We start from the raw sequence: 21,808 nt of genomic DNA on the forward strand, positions 1-21,808 counted from the left end.
AGAACAGGTTATGAACTGATTTAATAACTCCTTTAATGTTGGATTTATATCACTGTATAAATATTTTTTTCCACCTTTCTTCATCACCGTCTTTGCAGCTGGTTAAATTGCTTGCCTATCATTGCTTTGTGTCACCCAGGTCACCAATGCACTGCAAAGGAGAATGGATACACTAGAGGGACAGGTTAACTGATTTAATCAATCTTTACTGTTGGATCTATATCACTGCATAAATGATGTTTTATTTCCACCTTTCTTCATCACTGTCTTTGCAGCTGGTTAAATTGCCGGTTCCTTTGTGTCTTCAGGTCACCAGTGCACTGCAGAGGATTGAGGACAGTCTGAAATCTCTGGGTGCTCCTGCGAAAGAAACTCAGCCACAGAGTACTGTCGAGTGAGATGGACACAGTCGTTGCTGCCATGTCTACTTTAAATATGGATCATGACACTAGGCCATAAATGGGTTGGTCTTCTGAAAAAGACAGAAATATGCTTTGTGTTTTTTATCTCCTTGCAGCTCTGAAAAAGTACTAAATTACTGTTTCTTGCTGCAGGTTTCTTGATTTTTCTAGTAGAAATATAATTATTAAATCAATTTGTATTTCTTACTTTTTGGACGAAATGTGCTTAGATGCTAAATTAAATGAGTCTTAGTTGAATACGTGGTGATATAAGTTATGGGTAGTGTGGGTTTAAAGGCCAGAAGTAGACGTTGACTTATCTGCTTTTCTCTCTTTCAGTGTTGAAGTAATGAGGATGTTGTTTATAATAATTAAATCAAACTGTTCATTATTTTTTTTGTAGGGTCAGACTAGCTAATCAATCGATATTGAGTGAAAATGCAATGATTGCTCAACCTGTGATTAAAAACATGAATCTGTGTTGGTTTGAAATGTGTGATGTATGAGTTTACAGTTACACTGTCTTAGTTACACTCTGACCTTAGGAGGGAATAAGGACCTTCCTCAAGGAGGATAAGAGCAAGCTCAGGCAGGAAAGCCCTATCAGGTGTAATGAGGAGAAGACAGTGTCCACAGAGAGGGACAAAGGTTTCCATAGCAACTAGGCATTGTCACCTTTGGAGGCTGGACAGCAGGGATGGACAGTGCACTAAAATCTTCTCAATCCAGAATTATGCAGCAAAATCTGTTCAGAATTAGATTAAAAAAGGCTCAGCTGCAGAATTTAATGCCCAATAATGAAGATAATTTTGTCTGAACAAAATATCAATATCCACTGCATTTTGAAAACTCAAGTATATGAATATATTATGCTTGAAGTGTCAAAATGTGATACTGATAACATCATTGCTTTCTATAATACCTGTAATTCTGTTGAGTTATTCTTTTATTAGACTTGTGGGTCTGTGACGATAGGAAACCCTACTAAACTTTACAGTAGGGCTGCCCACGGTTTTCAGATAGCGAGCTACTTGTAAATGATAAAGTCAAAATGGGCAGCAGTCCAACAGGGGGAGGTGGTTTGCCTAAAAGCTTCAGTCATAAAATAAAATCGACCTAAAATTAAGCTTTTTGTGCTTCATACCAATAACAATGAAGAAGCAGCTTTAATCAAGAGTATGAGTCGAGGACTGAATGCCAGAATCCCCTGCGACAAGTGGAGACATGCATCACTCTGCCATGGAGAACATTACAACATTGTGAGTGATAGATTCACATCCACCTCATAGCTATTGAGTGCAATTAAACTCACCAAATAAAAGTTTCTTTGGTGTATTTTACACTGCAACCTTTTACCTTCTGAAGATCAAAAAAATGATGAACAAATTTCACAGACTGTGATTTGATTTTCTTTAATGGTGATCGAAGACAACCTCTTATTGAAGACACAAAGTTTACACTGATTCAAGGCAACTGGAAGACAAACTGGTTCTGCAACTACTTACTGCTACATGATTGATGACTCAGATCTCAGATTTTCCATTCTTTTAAAGGTTTGCATGTTGTACATACAAAAGAAAAGATGAAAGTAGTGACATGAGAGAGAGAGTTAAGCCGAAGAGGATAAGTATAAATACTAGCAGATGCTCTCATATCAACTGTACTGATGTTGGCTGTGCCGATGTCAATATCAGGTTTGGCAGTTTTATGGTTATTTTTCCTCTTTATTTTAGATTAGTGGGTAGTTATAAGATATATATGATAGAGTTATTTAAACAGTGGTTCAGTGTATAAAAGTTAAGATATATTTGTATTAGTAATGTAATATATCTTAAGTTCATGATTGTTTAATTATGCTGATTAATATGTTGTTATTTTTGCATATAATATATACAAACAATCATGAACTTATCAATGCACTTTACATAAAAAAATGGCAAAGTTAAAAAGACAACACCATACAGTCAACAAATAGACAGACATATTTTGATGAGTGCCCTCACCAATATCATACACATCAAATAGGTTGGTCATTGTTTCATTTAGTAGGTTTCAAAGGCAACTCTATGCAGGTGGGGTTTAGTCTTGATTTAAAGGAACTCAGTGTTATGGTTGTTTTACAATTTTCTGGAAGTTTGTTCCAGATTTGTGGTGCATAGAAGCTGAATGCTGCTTGGTTCTGGTTTTGGGGATGGAGAGCAGACCAGAACCAGAACCAGAAGATCTGAGAGGTAGTAGGGTTGATACAACACCAGCAGATCTTTAATGTATTGTAGTAAGCCATTCAGTGATTTGTAAACTAACAAGATTATTTTAAAATCTATTCTCTGAGCTACAGGGAGCCAATGTAGGGACTTTAGAACTGGGGAAATGTGCTCTATCTTCCTGGTTTTAGTGAGAACACAAGCAGCAGCATTCTGGATCAGTTTCAACTGTCTGAGTTTTTAGGCAGACCTGGGAAGACACTGTTTCAGTAATCAATGCAACTAAAGATAAATACTAGAGGTGTGCCGATCGATCGGCCACCGATCATGATCGGCCGATTTCAGTGAAAAAGCGTATGATCGGTGATAGCCGATCACGGTCTCTTTTTGCCGATCACACAAACCGATCACCTGTATCTCATTTCGCAACCTGCCTGTGCAGCTGGTCTCCTCTTTCCTTCACACTGCNTAAACTCACCAAATAAAAGTTTCTTTGGTGTATTTTACACTGGAACGAATGATAAACAAATTTCACAGACTGTGATTTGATTTTCTTTAATGGTGATTGAAGATGGCCTCTTATTGAAGACACAAAGTTTACACTGATTCAAGGCAACTGGAAGACAAACTGGTTCTGCAACTACTTACTGCTACATGACTGATGACTCAGATCTCAGATTTTCCATTCTTTTTAAGGTTTGCATGTGTTACATACAAAAGAAAAGATGAAACTAGTGACACGAGAGAGCCGAAGAGGATCAGTATAAATACTAGCAGATGCTCTCATATCAGCTGTACTGATGTTGGCTGTGCCGATGTCAATATTAAGTTTGGCAGTTTTATGGTTATTTTCCCCTTTATTTTAGATTAGTGGGTAGTTATAAGATATATATGATAGAATTATTTAAGCAGTGGTCCACTGTATAAAAGTTAAGATATATTTGTATTAGTAATGTAATATATCTTAAGTTCATGATTGTTTAATTATACTGATTGATATGTTATTTTGCACATACTATATACAAACAATCATGAACTTATCAAAGCTCTTTATATAATAAAAACAAAAAATGGCAAAGTCATAAAGACAACACCATACAGCCAACAAATGGACAGACATATTTTGATGAGTGCCCTCACCAATACACATCAAATATGTTGGTAAGAGATGGTATGAGACCTGTGGGAGCGGCCAAGCCAAGCTGCTGCAGAGTGCTAGGAGGCCAAACAGCTTTCATTATTGTCATTTTTGTAATGTTTGGTGTTTACATCGGGAAGAATACTCTCTACTATGGTAGAGACTAATGGGGATCCTTAAATAAGCAAACAAACAAATATGAATTAAGTAATTTTCTGTTGCATTTTTGTTGCCAGACATTTTTTCTAACTTCTAGGAGTTCTAAAATAATAGTTTTTACTTTTGGCAGCTAATTGAAGTTTTAAAATCAAATAATAGTGTGTCTACTATAAGCAATATCAATTTCATGTATATAGTGTGAAAGGTCACATGACCAGACCTCTTTACTTCCTGCCTGTGTCACTGGAGGTAAATGTCAGTCACAAATCTGTACAACAGAAAGTCAGTAAAATATTTAAATAACTAGTTTAGTACAGAGCCATGGTGTAGTTCTTGATCTGGTGGAACAGGGAGAATGTTCTTCCAGATGCAGATTTGTTCATACTAACATTTTTACCAGATTTTGCCTCTTTGATGAAATGACTAAATGAGGTCAAAGGTCGCTTGGCACATTGAGACTATGACATCTGATGGAGGTAGCATTGAATCTTTATGTTTCTAAAATATTTCTGACCACTCTTGTAACCATTCTTTGTTATAATAGGTGATGCATGTTATGATTTTTCTCCTTTTTTACATGTATAAATAGGCCATATTTGTATAATTTAGACTATGAAGTTTCCCACCGGCAACAATTGTTGCCAAGTATAAAACCTACATTTTCACTAACTTAACCAACATAAAATGTAATAATTCAGAAATATCATGTGTTAGGGAGGTCCAAGGATTGAAATGCATGCACTTATTTTGCAGGGAGAAAAATGGGATTAAACAGGTTAAATTGGATTGAATGAAAGAGATGCAGGACTGTCACAACACTAAACAACTGATTCAGGTTTCCCTTTCCTCTTACTGACTGTACATCTCTTATTGAGATCAACCACCATAATTTCAACGTCATACCATGTTGTACAAGTTGAGCAGTATAAGGCTACCAACTCACTTTTGAATTCGTTGGAACTAAAATATTCAGTTCGCTTTCTAAAGTCTATTCTTAGTTTCTGATTTTAAAATAGGGAATAAAAGAATTAGAAAATTCTAAATATGTCAGACTACAGAAACTGATCTTATTCTTTGAGTCTGTGGCAGTATGCCCTGTGGCCGTTGAACGCACCACACAAGTGCCTGAATTTAATTGGTTGTGGCGCTGGCTGCCTGTATATAAATAAAGGGCCCTCCCTCACCTGGTTGGCCGGCTGTTTGCCTGCTGTTTTGGTTGTCCCCGACTGGCGGTCCGCCTGTCAGCTGGATAATCTGTCGACTGCCTACCTGTCGTCCTGTTTGCTGGCTTCATGCCCGCCGTCCTGGTCGGCATAAAGCTGGCTCCTATCACTCGTCCAGTGTGGCTGATTTGGGCTGATTGGTGATCAGCTTGGACTATCTTTTTACTGCCGCTCTGAGTGGCGTCTGCTACAGTGGATCGGCTTCTCCCCGGACGGACCCTTAATTTGGACTATTGCTGCTTGATTGATCGTGGGCTGAACTGCATAATTGTATTGTCTGTAATTTGAATGTCTCTCTCCTTTATTTTGACAGGAATGGCCAGCTCGTGGTGTTGGTGGTGGACTTTCCGGGTGGTGGTACTCCTTCTGGTTTGGTGCACGATTTTGTTTTGTTTTTGCCTTGTTTCGTTTGCTGTTTCTTTTCTTTTAGGACACTACCCCGAATTGCACTCCCATCCCTGAGTTGAGCTAGTACTTACTTTTAATGTGTGAGTGGTTTTAGACTAGTATTTTTGATTAAACAAACAATTGTGGAATAAATAAAATTGTTACATTGTGAGATTGTCTCAAAGCCTCATCCGTAGCTGGTCTGTGTGCCTTAAAGGTAATTTTTTTAGTGGAGTTGTTGCAACCAATTTTATTAAAATAGTGTTTTTAAACTTAAGTTCCCAATTCTCACACTGCTCCTGCCACAAGTCAAACATTGGGTAGCTAAGAAATCAGTCTGAGCTAAATTTGTCGACTGAGCAGCAGTTGCTCTACTTGCTCCATTATTGAATTACCTATGGCAGTGAGAAAGTAGGTAGTGGCCTCTTTTAAATCTGAAGAGATTTTAAAAAAGGCCTGTAAAATTGTGTGTAGGTGGAATCCAGCATTCCCATGCCACAAATTAGCAATAAGGTTAAATGTAGTCATTAGTATCTGGGGTAACAATAGTATTAACTAACATTGACTTACTCCATTCTGTATGCAAACATTAAAGTGTAAGCTAACATTTGCTAAAATTGTAATGCTAGCTTAAATTTTATCAGTAGCATGTGGAGTACCACAAACATGTAGACGTATCATTAACTTCATTCCGTATGCTAAACGCAGCTAATGTATCAAAAATGTACTATGTTTTTAGATACAAGGTTACACTTGGTGTAACCCACGTTAAAATCTGACATAAATAGGAATAAATAGTTGCCCACGTTAAAATCTGACATATAGGAATAAATAGTTGCCCATGTTAAAATCTGACATAAATAGGAATAAAAAGCTGATTAAAGTCTGTGAACAGAAAATAACGTCGCGCTGCCCCTTTAAGAAACCAGCGTCACAGACGCTGCGACTGGGTGACTCTGCAGTGCACAAACCTGAGGGAGAGAGCAGAGGAGGAATCGGAGGAAAGAGCGGTGATTAACAAAAGTTATTACAGTTGAGAAAACATAATTTACCTGGTCGGAAACTGACGGGGATTTTATGAGAACTAAGTTACATCGGTTTTGGTGAGTTTTGTGTTTTTTTTTACATTTTCACCGTGTTGTACTTCTCCTTTTGGCGGAGAGCTAACGCTAAAATCGTAGCTGTTTGCAAAGAAATGCTCCGTCATAAACTGTTATCCGGTTAATATATTGGGTTTATGAAGAATAATTTATTTGTATAATTTACGTGTTTAAAAAGAGTTCTGTTGTGTTTGTGACCTGTTACACAGGTCAGGTTTTTTTGTTCGGTTGGAAGCTCGGACGGAGCGAGGATTGGTCTGCTATATGCGACATGCACATTTACAGACGGGATTCAAGATGGCGAGCCAAACCTAGACCTTCAATTCATCTTCTCCATCATATGTGGGAGGGACTCTTCTGCGTGGGGTAATTCGCTGCCGGAGCGGTAGGAATATCGTTCAAACTGAACTGAACAGGATTGAGAACTGATTGAGTTATTTTTGGACTGAATCAAACTGAAGCTTTTCATTGAACTGAGCACCTGAACTTACATCTGGACTTGAACTTGAATTTAAAGTGCCCTACTTTGATTTTCATGTTATGTCTCTGAATGTGATTTGAATAATTGTGGTCCACTTTGATTTAATTGTGTTTGAAGGTATTTCCTTACCTGTGAAAGACAAGAAACGAGTCGACTCAGAAAAAATAGGAGTACTAAAATAGGTGTAACCTAGGAAAAGAGACTGGTCTAACTAACTTAAATTAGTCTGGCTAAAATAACCTAGGAGAAAAGAGACTGGTCTAATTAAACTAGATTAGTTTTACTAAAATAAACCAGGTGAACTAAAGAGTAAAAAGAAGGAGTGAAATACTTTTCTCTTTTTTTTGGAGGGGTTTCATGTATTGTATTTTATGTGTGTGTTTTGCATTCAGTAAATTGCCGGCTTTTTCCATTTAAAGCAGCGGTCTCTGGTGTTGTTATTCTTGCTTCCCCACTCCTTAGAGCCTAGAACTGGTCCAGTGGCGCAGTTAGCGGTGTGATACCGGTGCTACATTAGCGTGGAGATTAAACTCTTATTTTTTTATAGCCACTTTTCTCCTGTCAAGTTGGAGTCTTCATAATTTGGGACTCTGGCCAAGTCTGTTCTGTTGGTGTCAACAGGTGCAAATAGAAATCTGCTCCTTAGAACCAACTTCCTTGATTCAAAAAAACTGTCTGGACAGTATCTTCCCTCTCAGGAACTGTAAAATGTATGGGAAAAATGTTAGAAGCATGACTCGTGTTACTGATGAATCTTTATCAAAACCATGAGTTACATCTGTACTTTCACAGTGAAACATGGATAAGAGAGACTTGTGCTCAGATCATAAAACCAGCAGTAAAATGGAGAATCCCCTTTTATCTCCAAAATCAGTGTGATCTCAAGCAATTATGTTGGGTATTTTAACATGTACATATAAAGAACCAAACACAGTATTATCACTTCAGCCTTTGCAAAGAGGGAGAGTCACAGAGGTGCCTCAGGACAACTCCAACTTGTCCCCCTGCAGCAGCCTGGTTTTATTCAAAATGGGGTGGGAGTCGGTCATAAAACAGAAACTTAACAGAAATAGATTTCTTAATCTGGGACCTGAATCCAAATTACGTCACAAACAAGCAAAGGTGTTTGAATACTTAGTTTTATTTTACCTGTTTCTGTCATTTTTTCTTTGTTTTTCTTTCTTGGGCATCAAGCAATTTGGGACATTTAGACATGCTATTTTCATTAGTCACTTTCCTTTCCACCCAACACATACCTGACATTACTGAAGACAGAGGGAGGTGGAGCGTTGGTTGCTTGGAACAAAAAATAGTAGAGGAGAAGGTAGCTAAGCAAAATATAATTGTTAGATGTAGTATTTAATATTGCTGAAGTAGTGCAGAATTTTCTATATTAGGAAATTATATTACCCAGAAGTCTTAAAAATAATTATGAAAGTAATTTTCATTTCTTGATACTTTTCATGGAGTCCACATGGATTGCTAGCACCTTTAGCATTTGCCTATGCCTGCCTATCCAACTGGATGGCTGAGCAAGAAAAGAGGCAAGAAAAAAATATATAAAAAATAAATATCCCAATATGAAAGATTCTGTACTAATTTACCGATATAGCATTACATAAATACTTCATCTAATAATAAACTTTGCCTAGTTCTACCCTCCTCTCTACAATTTGGTGAGTTCCTGCATCCAGCGCACCACTCCCCCTCCCTGTTCTCAAGTATAACTTGCACTCTGTGACTGGAGGAACAAGTTTTGTAAGGCAAGGGAGTTCAGAAAGCATCATGTCGAGACATCCCGAATCATCTGATGCCCAAGGAAGCAAAATCAGAAAAGAAGACAAAGAAAGAGGTACAGTAAAATTAATGTGATGAACCTGCCTGTTGCTTTAGATTTTTAGCAGTGTATGTTTTTTTTTTGGCTCTAGTGGCCTTTATTTGACAGTAAATTGACAGGAAGGTGGGCTACAAGAAAGTAGGGAGACATGAATGAAAGGTCAACAGGCTGGAACTTGAACCCATGATGGTTGTGTAGAATACAGAGGTCTCCATACATGGGGTTGCACACTTTACCCCTGTGCCACTGCTGCATCCATTCAGCAGTGTAGTGTTAACTTGCTGTGGTAGCAGTTAGAATGTTTAACCAGCCAAACAGAACTAATCAGTATGTCACCCAGTCAGTTTTTCTTCGTTGCTTTCATGCAGCTGTCAACTCTAAACTCCACATTGTTAGAGGTAACAACTCTAACAATGACTCATACTGACTATGAGTCAAACTGACTCGTACTGAGTATGATGGTCAGTATGAGTTTCTTTGTTTTTTAAAAGAATTATTGTAATAAAAGGTTTGTTCATATTAACTAATGGATAAATTGTTGCCACTTCTTCCTTAGATTTTTTTTATATTGTTTATTTCCTTTTAACTTCTTCCAGTTTCTTTTTAAAGTCTGTTTGGCTGTGAACACAACAATTTGACCTCAGTCACATGAAATAAGTCTAGATTTTGCTATGATTTTTATTTTTGTTTTCTTGGGAAAACAAAAATAAACTGACTATGAGTCAGTTTGACTAGTCAAACTGACAAATGTTATTTGCAAAAGGCTCTTACCCATACCAAAACATTTAAAATATGAAAGAAAAGCAAATATTGACCTCTAATAATACAACTTGCAACCAAATGTATGACCTGAGGGATATTTCATCCTGGCTTTATACATTTCACAAAGACCAGACCAGGCTCAAGAGGTGTCACTATGTCAATCCAGGCTTAAATAATTCAGGTGAAGGCATGACCACAGATTTCTTTAAGAGACCATGAGATCAATCACAGATTCACTGACACTATGCTTATTTGCTCAAATAAACAACTTAAACTTTATAAATGAACAGTGAAAGTCAATATTGTAAAGTGTGAATCTGACAGGCAGTCTGTGACAAGTTACTCTTTTTTTAATACATCTTGTCAATATTTATACAAAACAAACATGACAACAGACCAAGATTAAATATAAGAACAATTTGCAACATATGGGAAGTATGTGGATAAAATGTTGACTACGATGTACAAATGACTTATACTAATAACTAGGGCTGTTGTAAACGAATATTTTAGTAATCGAGTAATCTATCGATTATTCTTACGATTAATCGAGTAATCGGATAAAAAAAATTATAAAATGAAATATTGGTAAATCTGGCATAATACCGGTGTTACTATCAGATATCAATATCAGTCCAATTTTTCATATTTGAGCATCCCTAACAGTTGCTTTTTTGTAGTTTAGAAAACTAACCTGTAACAATAATAGCTCACTTTCTAAGTTAACCAGAAGAAAAGTTATAGAAAAATCTGAAATTATATTGAATTTAATAACAAAGAGGCAGGCTCACAAATATGCTTATAAAAAATGTCTACAATCCAGCTTTTAGTTTATGTATTCATCTTCAGTGAGTTTAATAGATTAATTAAACTCACCTTGCCACCTAACCTGTCACGCTTTGGGTTTGAAAATACGGGAAATGCCGCCTGGAGTGGGAGGAGAGGGCGAATGAACGAACATGGGATGGAGGGGAGGAAATAGACCAGCGGACTGACGAACCGTTAGACCGGGGGACGAACACGGGGGGAAGCAATACGGGATATTTACGACACCTTCACTGGTCACACTCAGAAACTCATCTACTAGCCATGTACGATGCGCTCCGCCACCCGTTTCTTCAGACCGGGATATGAAATTTATTGTGCGGTTCGTTGGTAAAGCTACATTTACACGGTAAGCATCAGCTACTCAGCCGCCCGCCCTGTTCAGGCTATCCGCTCACCTCAGCGCTCTTCCCGCCGTTCGCTTTCAACCAGCAGCCCCGGAGGAGAAATGCTGCCGTACTCCAGGCATTCCCCCAGTCATTTTAAGGATGCTTATTGGTTCCCCAAAAACGATAAAAAGTCGGGCATTATCATCAATCCATAAAATCCCCACGGGCCAATCTTGAAGATTGGACTTTATGCCGCTGAGACTTAGCTTTTGTCAACAACTCAGAGGCGGAAGTGAGAGCTCCGCGCAACGCAAATGAAGTCCCGGCCGGAACACGGTGCGCTAACTAATAAAACATAAATTAACGAAGCTTCGAGGCAGGTAAATTTTCCTCGAGGAATTTTAGTAATCGAGGTACTCGAATCATTCGAGGAATCGTTTCAGCCCTACTAATAACTTAAAAAGTTCCCATATATCCCCCTTAATTAGTCTATATGGTTAATGTCCTGTTTGAGTTGTGATGCTTTTGTTTTGAAGGGACAATTTCTTTCTTAACTGCTAGAGCAAAGGCAGTTTAATAGTAGCAATGCCCACATGGATCATTTTAAAAATTCTAATGGTATATTTTAGCATCATAATGTCAAAATAATAATAGTGCTTGACTGAATACCAAAATTAATCAGTGGTGTTTTAATGCAGGGAGACAAAAAATACCAAAACAGAGAAATATGAAATAATTACAGACAAAATACATTGGTTTCTGATCGGAGTGGCCACTGACTAGACAGATAAGGATCCGGGATTAACTAAGCCTGGTTGTGAGGTTGGTCTGGAGCAGGTTAGCTGCACAGATGAATCACCATGGTAACTTATGCGCTACTGCTTTTGTAAGGTAAAGTAATTTTATTTATATAGCACATTTTCAGTAACAAGGCAATTCAAAGTGCTTAACATGAATTAAAAGGAAATGCAAACAAAATAAAATTTCAATCTTCCCTAAAGTCTCCCCGATACATCTCAGTTCCCAATTATCCAAATTAGTTTGGTTGTTGAACTGAATCGAAACTAGCAACTTCTTCAAGATCGATTCCAACTTGTTAGTGAGTTTTAGAGTCCTCGTCACAGTCCATCACAAATGTGTCGATAATCCAGGAATCCACAAGCTCCAAACAGCAGAAATCGACTTTTTGGGGGGCAAAATGAATGTACGTAGCTGAAAATAAACACCAACATCGGTGGCCTACAAGGTACTTGTTAAGCTTAAGGTCTGTATTGATATTAGCTAGTCATCTTTTAGCTAACATTACCTGCATCCAACAGCTTCACTCAACTTAGTCGGTTAGTTTGGAGGGAAAAACTCTGAAAAGTTCTTTGCGTTTTGCTGGTTTGCTGCCGTGATTCTAACACAAACCTACGTAGCTCCGCCCAGCAGCAGCAGGTCTCCTTCGCTGCCGTACAAGTGTAAACCCAGGGCGAGCGTCATAGCACTCATGTTGCGTTTAGAGGCGGCTCGGAAAAACAGGTTACCAGATGTTAGCAACGGATTAAACAGTTTTAACTGCTGATAAAAGTGACAGAGGACACAAATATGGGAAGTGTGGAAGCTCCTACTGTATCAAATTGACATAGGAATAACAGAGAGTTGGCCATTCTAAGGTAAAAACCCAGCGCATACAAAAAACAAAACATGTTTTTTTTTTTTTCATCCAGACGGGTTCCCGTGCCCCCCTGCAATGAGACGGCGCCCCCCCCCCTAGGGGGCGCGCCCCACAGTTTGGGAACCTCTGATATAGGCTATGTCAAATTTCCCTTCTTGGATTCGAAATCAAAAATACTTTGATGCAAATTTAATTCATTCCATTAATTTTTTTTTTTTCAAATTAAACTAAAAACTGAAATACTGTAAATGTTACAGATAACACTGTAAATGTAAACCAACATAAAATACATTGGAAAATAAGAAACTTAAAAAATAAAAAATTATATCTAATACAATATAAAAAACATCAGAATCTCATTGCCATCTGCTCCATTCATGCTGGTAAATAACAAAACCTACATACAGACAGAGTGCTAATTTAAGATTTGTGAGAAGGAAATCTGTGAAACCAGTGCTTCAGTGGTTTCAAACTTATCAATGTAGTTCCTAATACTTAGGAACAGGTGATTTCTGTTTGGTTGCCATAGTAAGAACATTGGCGTTTGGACTGCTTGAATGTCATCTGTGCTTTGCAAAAAAGAGGAGAAAATGTGTCAAATGAAGAAATGGTTAATACATTTGCAATAGGTGTCTTCTGCTCTGCTGAGAGTATAATGATGAACACTGAGTGAATCCCAATTTCTTTAAGGGATCAAAGCTATGAAGAAAGACTGCTAGCTAGCAAAAACAAGTCAATTGTGCGAGTTCATTACATAACAGTACAAATTAATGTCAGCTTATCAACATTATTGCATTCCTGTGAAACTGGTTGTGACAAGACCAGGAACAACTCTCCCCAGGGGAGTTTTGAGTTATTTACAGATTCAGAAAGTGTGGTTTCTTAACTTTCCAATGTCAGAAATATAGAAAAAAAAATAGATAGGGACATTTGAATATTGGCACTCTGCAAACAGGATCAGTGAGAAAACCTGATCATCTACCCAACAGTGTTAACAAAGACTGTTCTTTTACATTCCTAACTGAACATTCCTTTCAAAGGAATGTTCATTTAGGAATGTTCATTTCCTTTAGACTTTCATACCTGGTCATACTTTCAGGTATGAAAGTATGAATTCCAGGTATGTCTGTGCACATAAGACTGAGCATTTATCTGGCTTATCTAGTTAGAAATATATATTTATAGCGGTTTCCGCTTTTGAGGTACTTTCAAATAAGGCTGTGAGCTTCTGCCTTGTGAGCCTTTGTCATTGAGTAATCTGTGAATCTGAATACACGCTGTAGGGACTATGTTTCTCTGCTGGCCAGAGAATGCCTTAGAATTCCCCCAGAGGAGCTTTCATAAAATATAAACCCATCCTTGTACTCCATTTACTGTATATGTTGATTAAATAAATATGTTAAATTAAATAAAAGTAATAACTGTTGAGAAGTGTGCAGAACATTATAGGCGTGCACTGCTGCTCACCACCTGTTCAGCATCATAGAATACTCTGTACAGCCACAGCAGTACAACCTCAGGGCAGATCTGTGTGCAGGTGGCATATGTATTGTAGTAATGTTCGACTAACAAAAATTCACCACATGAGAAACTGAAAACTACTCCTGCAGACATTTATTTTTCATTTTATTTATTTATTGATTGATTTTGCAGGGACAATACCCACAAACAAAGAACAGATAAAGTCTAACTGAAGCGTTACTCAGAATCACAGCTAATTTTCAGCTCCAGTCCATTTCTGTGCATTACAATACATACAAATGATAAATTAACATACAGCAAAAATACATAGTTTTCCTGCATACATATTTACATAAACAACATCTGGTGGATGTCATCTCCAAAGGAAGAATGTACGCCAGTTGGATTCAAGATGCCCATGCATTGCTGCTCTCTTTCTGCAGCTAAATAATCCATCCACATTTTGTACTCTGGAGAAAGTTTGCAGCTGCATGACAGTATGGAGAATTCTCTTCTTTTCTCATAGCATTTACCCAGACAGCAAAAGTTATCAGTGCTTGCTTTGGGCCAAATTTAGGTCAGCATTTGGCTGGGACCCATAAATGAAACTGGGCTGGGGTCTCTAGTTCCAAAGGCAGATTCCCGGCGTGGGGTTGTATGATGTGTTGGTGATGAAAATTAGCCATGCGCTCTTTCCCATACATACTGTACTTGTATGTTAATCATGAGTAAGTTTCCCCAAGACCCTGGAACAACTCATATTTACTGAAATGAAGCTGAATTCAAACACAAAGTTTTCCATGGTAAAACCTTTGAAACTGCTGTTAAAGCAGTTAAAGTAGTTTCTTCATAACTTCAATTAGTATATTTAGCAAAACGAACACTGAAAACTACTATTTTTCTCTGAAACTGGTGGTTTTTATGTTATGTTTTTTTTTCTGCTCCTGGTCTAGCAAATTTTTCCTGTTTTTGCTGGGGCTATTCACATATACTATTGACGTTTATTGTGTCATTGAATTCTGCATTTCACTGTGTTAATTTCAATCTAATTTAAATTGCATTTCAGAAAACTCATTGTGTATTTTGCATTTACAGTATACTAAACATAGCACATTTCTTATGTTTTTTATTTTGATTTCTGGAATCAGTTCTCTCCATCTCTTCAGGGGAATTGGAACCTTTAAATCCCACCTCTGTGCCTTCTGAAACACCATCAAGCATTCATTCCGATGCCTCCACCCCGCAGGTTCAGAATAGTCCAGATGATGCATTAATCAAAAAGGTCAGAATATTTTCAATATTTTTGGTTTATAGATCATTTCTGTTTTGCTAACATTTATTTTTCTAAATAAAAAAAAAAAACTAAAATTGATGAGTTTATGCATGTATAAATTGGTGGAATGATTGTGGTAGAGAAGCAACTTGATGTGTTTAGTTTGAAGCATCGTGGCACAGCAAAACATTGTGCTGCATGACTTTGGGTTGAGCGCATTGGCTCATCTTCTAAGTCACCGACCCACTGATGCACTGGCTCATTGGGAAAACTCCTGATAAACACATATGCCAGTCCGCCCCTGCCAGGTAGTGTATATAAACATCTGGAACATCACTGAAATGTCCGCCCACTTTCAGAGAGAGTTTGAGAGCATCAATTTTCAAATGTTAACACAGATTCTAGGTGGCATTAAGGTCTGGATTTTGACAGGGCCGTTCTAGCACATTAATATTCTTTATCTAACCAGAGAACTTTTTTACACGTTTTCTGTGTTCCCTAACATGGCTTGCAGACAAAATAAAACAGCACTTCTTCTGACTTTACACCAATGGTAACTTTTATCTTACCATCAAGATGAAATGCCAAGTTTATGACCCACTAGAATAAGAGTTCACTGTTATTCTAGTGACAGAATAACAGCCACAGTGCTTGTATTTTTTCAAATGATTTGGAAAACAAATTAGAAAGTGGATGATTAGGAAATGACATCAATGACCACTTCCCAGTATCTACATTGTATAATTGTTATAACAGATAAAACAATAAAATAAACTATTTAATGTAAAAGTTAAGACTGACAATTAATATACAAATAAAAATTATGTTATAATAAAATTTGTCCTGTAAAACAAGGCCCCAAATTAGTCTATGAGTGACAAGAGGACTGCAAGATGCTTATTAAAAGATAAATACACTGTATAAAAATGTTATACAACATAGGACTATTGAAACCAAAGATAAATATAAAAAGTACAAATTGGTTGCTCAGGATTTTATTTTAAGGAATGCACATGCACAAACCTATAAGAAAATCCTTTGTGTGAAAACTTTTCCTTTCACTTCAGTTTGTGTTTTCACATGAAATTCCAGTAAAATCTATTGAAGCCAATAGTTGTAATGTAACTAAATTAAAAAAAGAGAGGCTTTTCCCAGGCATTTTGATAAATTCCAAAAAATCAGATTATTCACAAGCTCCACTTTGTATTCTTTTAAAAATAAATTGTATTAAAGACACATGCAAAATTTACTTTTTTAGCCATTAAATAATTTTTTTTGTAGGAGTGGAAAAAATTACATTTATTCTCTCCCAGTGCAGTGTAAATATCTTTATGTTCTTTTTGGGTAATATTATTCAGCCTGTTGATTTTTCTCTATTCTCTATAATATTTTGTCTATAACATCACCGCATCAGCTGTGGTACTGCTAAGCTAGGTCATGACTTCTGCCTATTCAGTTTTGTGAGTTCACCATTTTTTTCCTCAGAGTGATTTTGTTGTCCAAGTTCAGTTTTGCTGAAGTTGTAAGTAGTCAAAATGTTCTAGCTTTCTCCTTGAGGATGAAACTGTACAGCATATTTTGCCGTGCAGTGTAATTATTGGGCTTTGTTGTTGCAGTTTTTGTCTTGGGAAGCACATGACCCAAATATATTCAGTAGGTATCTGATATGTATGTGTTGCACCCTGGACTGGTATTTAATTTAGAGTACCATTTTTATGAATAAAACTGAGCATTTTATTCATTTACGTATTCTATTTGTCTAATCAATTTTATTGTCTAAAACACTATGCCTGGTTATTTTAGTTCAGGCGCAGAAATGTACAGAATCTGAACTGCGTACTGTCACTGTTCGTAGTGAAAATAGCATAAGTAGTAGAAGAAGAAGCTGTGTGACAGGTTATCTGTGCATCCATGCCTGACTGCTCCAGAGAGAACAATTCCCCCCAAAAATACTTGCAGGGTGGGGTAAATAAAGTTGACAAAACGGAAGAGTGCAACACATGGACACCACGGACAAACTACGCTCCATATTGTAGGTAGTTGGTCTGAATGGTGAGTCATAACACCATTTCAATGCATTAATTTGAATGCATGATTCTGCAGATTTGTCTTCATTCTCCTGGTCGTGAAACATCTCATTCATTCATTTAAAAATCCAAAGAGTTGTTCTAAAACACATCTCAGAAAAGGGGTCAGCAAAAGCTATGTTAAGCTACAATGACAAGGAATTCAATCAAAGCATTGCAGTTCTACTTTATATAGATCATAAGTGAATGATTTACATGTGAAAAGGAAGGATTTAAAGCATTATATATTCACTTTAATTGGGAAGAAAGTTGATGCTATGTTCCCTCCCCATGTCAGTAATTGCATTAACCACACATCCCCAGTCTGCACTGTGCAGGGAGATCAGGGTCAGTTCAGTGTCCTGCTCAAAAGTATTTCTGTGCTGTACAGCAATGATGCAGAGCTGACTGTCTGCTAGCATGGAAGCTGCAGAGACTGCTTTCTCCTGCCATGCTGTTGGCCTGCAGTCCGAGTTCAATCTGATTACCTACGATGCTTGTGCTATTGCAGCATGAAGGGAGAAGAGATTCAGTCATGGTAGGTTCACTTGCAAATGAATGTGGCTCTTCTTTCCAGTCACCTACCCTGTGGATCAAGGAGAACATCTCAAAACAGAAATGCCGCGCTTTTCAGAGTGAGCCCAGGTAGGATGATTCACCACTTTTTTATACTGTGCTTATAGCTGCCAAAGAGACACAAAATTAGTTAAAGCTAATTTCGTGTCTTTTTTGTATTTCTAGTTAAAGTGCTATGAAATATGAACAGCCATTTACAGAACTGTTTTACTTTTATTGTCAAAGAAATAATTAAAACATTGTGTTTTGTTTAAAATATCTGATGAATTCCAGCAATCTTCAGTTCTGGAAATCTTTTAATTTTACAACCAAACTTCATTAACTTTTTAGATCTTGTTTCCCTGGACTCTGTCTTTTTGGGAGGGATCATCTCAAATAACCAAAGAACAGAGTCAAAATCACCAGTCCAGTTTATTAAAATTAAATAAATAATAAGAATGTATAGATACAACAGAGAAATAGTTTGCTGTTTCAATGCTGGCATCATTTAGGGATAGACATGGCCCCAACAATATGTTTCAAGTCCTTTTGACACTTAACTAGGCTATGTGCTAAAGAGGGCACTCTTCTGTGAAGTCATTTCCTTAACATGTGCATGTGTGTGCGTGTGCATGCAAGCAGATAAACGAGAGGAAAGATACAGAATCGTATGATTGCAATCTTAATGCACCTGCTCAGACATGTAGTGGTGAAAAAAGTGGTTTGATGCATGGAAACTTTTATCAGTTTATGTTGTCTTTGCAACTTACTTCTCCAGCAGACTGAAATGTAAAGGTCAATGAGGGTAGAAAAGGATACCAAGACAAAGCACAATTACAAAATACATGTACATTTGTTTCCTCGAACATGAACATGTGAAATTGTGCAATTTGTGTTTTCACAGTAAAAAGGAAGTATGTTATTGTGGAAACTTGAAGACTGACCACACTGATGAAGTCATTAAGACAGGGGACTCAATCGGGATCCACAAGGCCCCAACAGACGCTTTTGGAGAAATCCATTGGAAATGTGATGCTTTGTCCCCACAGACAAGCAAGGTAAATTCTATCTCAGCTAAAAAGCAATATCATGTCACAATATGTTGCATTAGTGATAACACCTCTGCAATATTTGCCAATACGATTTTACCATTGCTTATAGCATACTGAGGCTAGAAAATGGTTGGGGTTATCTGGTACTGTGCTAAACTGGTGCAGATCTTGTTTGGCAGATAGAAACTACTTTGTGTCGTTTGGTCATTATTTCAAGAAAAATCAATTGCTGGGTTCATTAAGTGTCTGTTCTTGACCCTCTATTATTTAACATTTGTATTATACCCCCATTGTCCACTAGCCACTAAGTCCATGTGTTCAAGATATAAATGAATAAATGGTTCAGAATTTCATACAGTTTCATGTAGACCGAGAAGCCACAGTTTTTCATTGAATAAATGCAATAATAAGCATCAACATTTAAGACTGAATGAGGCTAAAGATTTCAGCATGTCATTGTGAAATGATACTTTTTCTAGCTGTTGATCCATAAACCAAAAAATGGTTTGAGTTATTTTTCAGATATCAGCCATGTGGACCCCTCAGGTCACCATTTAGCGTCAATGCCCCTCAACTAAATGAACCCCCTGAAATCCTCATTAGTGCAGTAACAACCCATGCTTTTAAAATCAACATGACACAGCTCACTACATGCTCACTGATGAGGGATTAAAATGTGAGAGTTCTCATTAGCTTGCATTTGAAGCTTTGGTTCTTTTTATCCAATGTTTTCTGGAGCACTTTTTTATTTCAAAGTTTATCATCTGATTTTGTGCAAAGCACTTAGGATTTGTGTGTGAACATTGCTAAATATTTACGCTCTTGAACATTTTGTCATGCTATAAACACAAACAATTATGTATGTTAGTTAGATATGTGATAAACCACCATAAACATTGTGAAGTCAAAGAAAAAACTATAAAAAAAACACATAGCTTATCTTTTTTTTCCTTACATTTACATTTATTTTTTATACTGCCAAATAAAATTAAACCATCCATCCTTCCATCTTGTTATTGGCTCTGACCAGCTTTGCAAGCAAATAAAAGCAGCTCCACAGGATGATTAATGCTTGTGCACCTTTCCAAAACAAGTCCAAACAACTGAATTTACTGCAGATGGATCACATTTAAGCTGATCAGTTGAAGCAGCTACATTTTGAGCTTCATCTCAAAGGCTGTGAATGCTTAATTCTGTTTTCAATAAATTTGCACAAAAAAAAGAACACAAACTTTTTTCCACATTGTCTTAATGGGGTATTTATGTGTAGAGTAATAAGGAAATATATTAATTTAAAGCAACTAATAAAGATGTAATATAGCAAAATTTTGAAATATGGAAAAGGGAATACTTTCTGGATGCACTTTATGTAAATGCACATTCTGGTTTTAAGAAATTTACAGATATTTTTCCCACCACTTCACAATTAATAACCCACTTTGTGGTATGTCTCATAAAATCCCACTAAAATACACAGCACATTGTGGATGTAGCATGATTTTATTTTTTGAGAAACCTCATTAGATATGAATACTTTTATAAGGCACTGCATATATATGCCTGCACATTATTATGCAATGTCTTGTTTTTTCATTGCCAGTATGTACGAGTGTCTGCAGACACTGAAGCTACAGTGCTCTACAAGTTACTCACTGAACAGTGGGAACTTTCACCTCCCAAACTGGTCATCTCGGTGACTGGAGGAGCCAAGAACTTCTACCTGAAGTCCCACCTGAAGAAGGTTTTCTACAGAGGACTAATGAAAATTGCCCAGACTACAGGTGAAACAGACAGAAAAATAGAAGTAGGTGTGATGAATGTCAACTAGAAACACATGCAGTGATACTTCGTTATCTGTAGGTGCGTGGATCATTACTGGTGGTACCAACGTGGGTGTGATGAGAGATGTGGGACAGGCTGTGAGGGACTACACCCTGAGTAACACCAAGCAGAAGGAAGTAGTGGCTATTGGAGTGGCACCATGGGGAGTAATTCACAACAAGGATAAATTAGTAAATGAAGTAAGTTGAACACTTGAGCTTCACATTATTCCTGTGAATAGATTTGTATGTTTCCTTCATACTTTTCATTGTGTTTGGCTGCAGGGTTGCTTCCCGGCTCAATATGTGATTGACACACAAGGTCAGGGTAAAATGGCCTGTCTTGATAACAATCATACCCACTTCCTGCTGGTTGATGATGGAACTTATGGATGTTATGGTGCAGAGATCCCACTGCGTGCAGAACTAGAGAAAAACATCTCTCTAGAAAACAAAGGTTAAAAGGAGATGACTCTGTTATTAAAATAAAACATTCAAAGGCAGGTGTCATAAAATGCAGTTTAAGGTGGTGAGACAGACACAGAGACCCAGGTTGAAGTGAAGGAAATTATGAATTTAACAACGAGTCCAAGAAAACAAAGTCCAAAAATACAGGTAGCACAGGGTAGAGCAGAAGGCTAACGCTCCACCACTGGTAGCAACTGAACAGACTTAACTCAACAGATGCAATGACACGACCTGCGACCAAGACCAGACAACAACACAGAAACACAGGTGATATTAAATACACAGAGGGTAATCAGGGAATGAAACACACCTGGGAACAATTAAGGGGTAGGCAGGACAACATGGAGACTCAAAAGACACAGAAACGTAAATAAACACACAGGAAAACTCAAATCATGATAGTAGGTAAAAGTTTAGTTTCGGGGTTGTATCTTGAAGTAACCCACCAAGTTTCATTATAAGTTTTATCTATTTATAGTACCACCTCGTGTTGGATCATGCTGAAAATGCTTACAGACACCTTATTTGACGTTGGGCACATTTGTTATAAAAACTATTAATACAAATCCCAAACTGTTCTGAAGTTACGCTCAAATGTTTTATATATATA

The 21,808-nt window shown here is 37.2% G+C and overlaps 2 protein-coding genes and 1 pseudogene across 2 annotated transcripts in view; all 3 read left to right on the top strand.

Annotated features, from left to right (window-relative positions):
* The window catches only part of LOC103155499 (transient receptor potential cation channel subfamily M member 2-like), a 23,353-nt pseudogene extending 22,472 nt beyond the window's left edge, over positions 1-881 (top strand).
* Positions 882-20,161: 19,280 nt separating this feature from the next.
* Positions 20,162-21,001, top strand: LOC107833711 (transient receptor potential cation channel subfamily M member 8-like). Its single transcript, XM_016663597.1, has 3 exons — positions 20,162-20,166; positions 20,435-20,691; positions 20,771-21,001. The coding sequence occupies exons 1-3, from the start codon at positions 20,162-20,164 to the stop codon at positions 20,938-20,940; spliced, it is 432 nt and encodes a 143-aa protein (XP_016519083.1). The 3' UTR covers positions 20,941-21,001.
* Positions 21,002-21,021: 20 nt separating this feature from the next.
* LOC103155500 (transient receptor potential cation channel subfamily M member 2-like) overlaps positions 21,022-21,808 on the top strand; it is a 5,052-nt gene continuing 4,265 nt past the window's right edge. The window contains exon 1 of the mRNA XM_016663598.1: positions 21,022-21,187. Within this exon, the coding sequence (XP_016519084.1) occupies positions 21,064-21,187 (124 nt within the window). The 5' untranslated portion in view covers positions 21,022-21,063. The remainder of the gene's footprint in view (positions 21,188-21,808) is intronic.

The sequence above is a fragment of the Poecilia formosa genome, unplaced genomic scaffold, assembly GCF_000485575.1.
Source record: "Poecilia formosa unplaced genomic scaffold, Poecilia_formosa-5.1.2 Scaffold431, whole genome shotgun sequence".
Lineage (NCBI taxonomy): Eukaryota > Metazoa > Chordata > Actinopteri > Cyprinodontiformes > Poeciliidae > Poecilia > Poecilia formosa.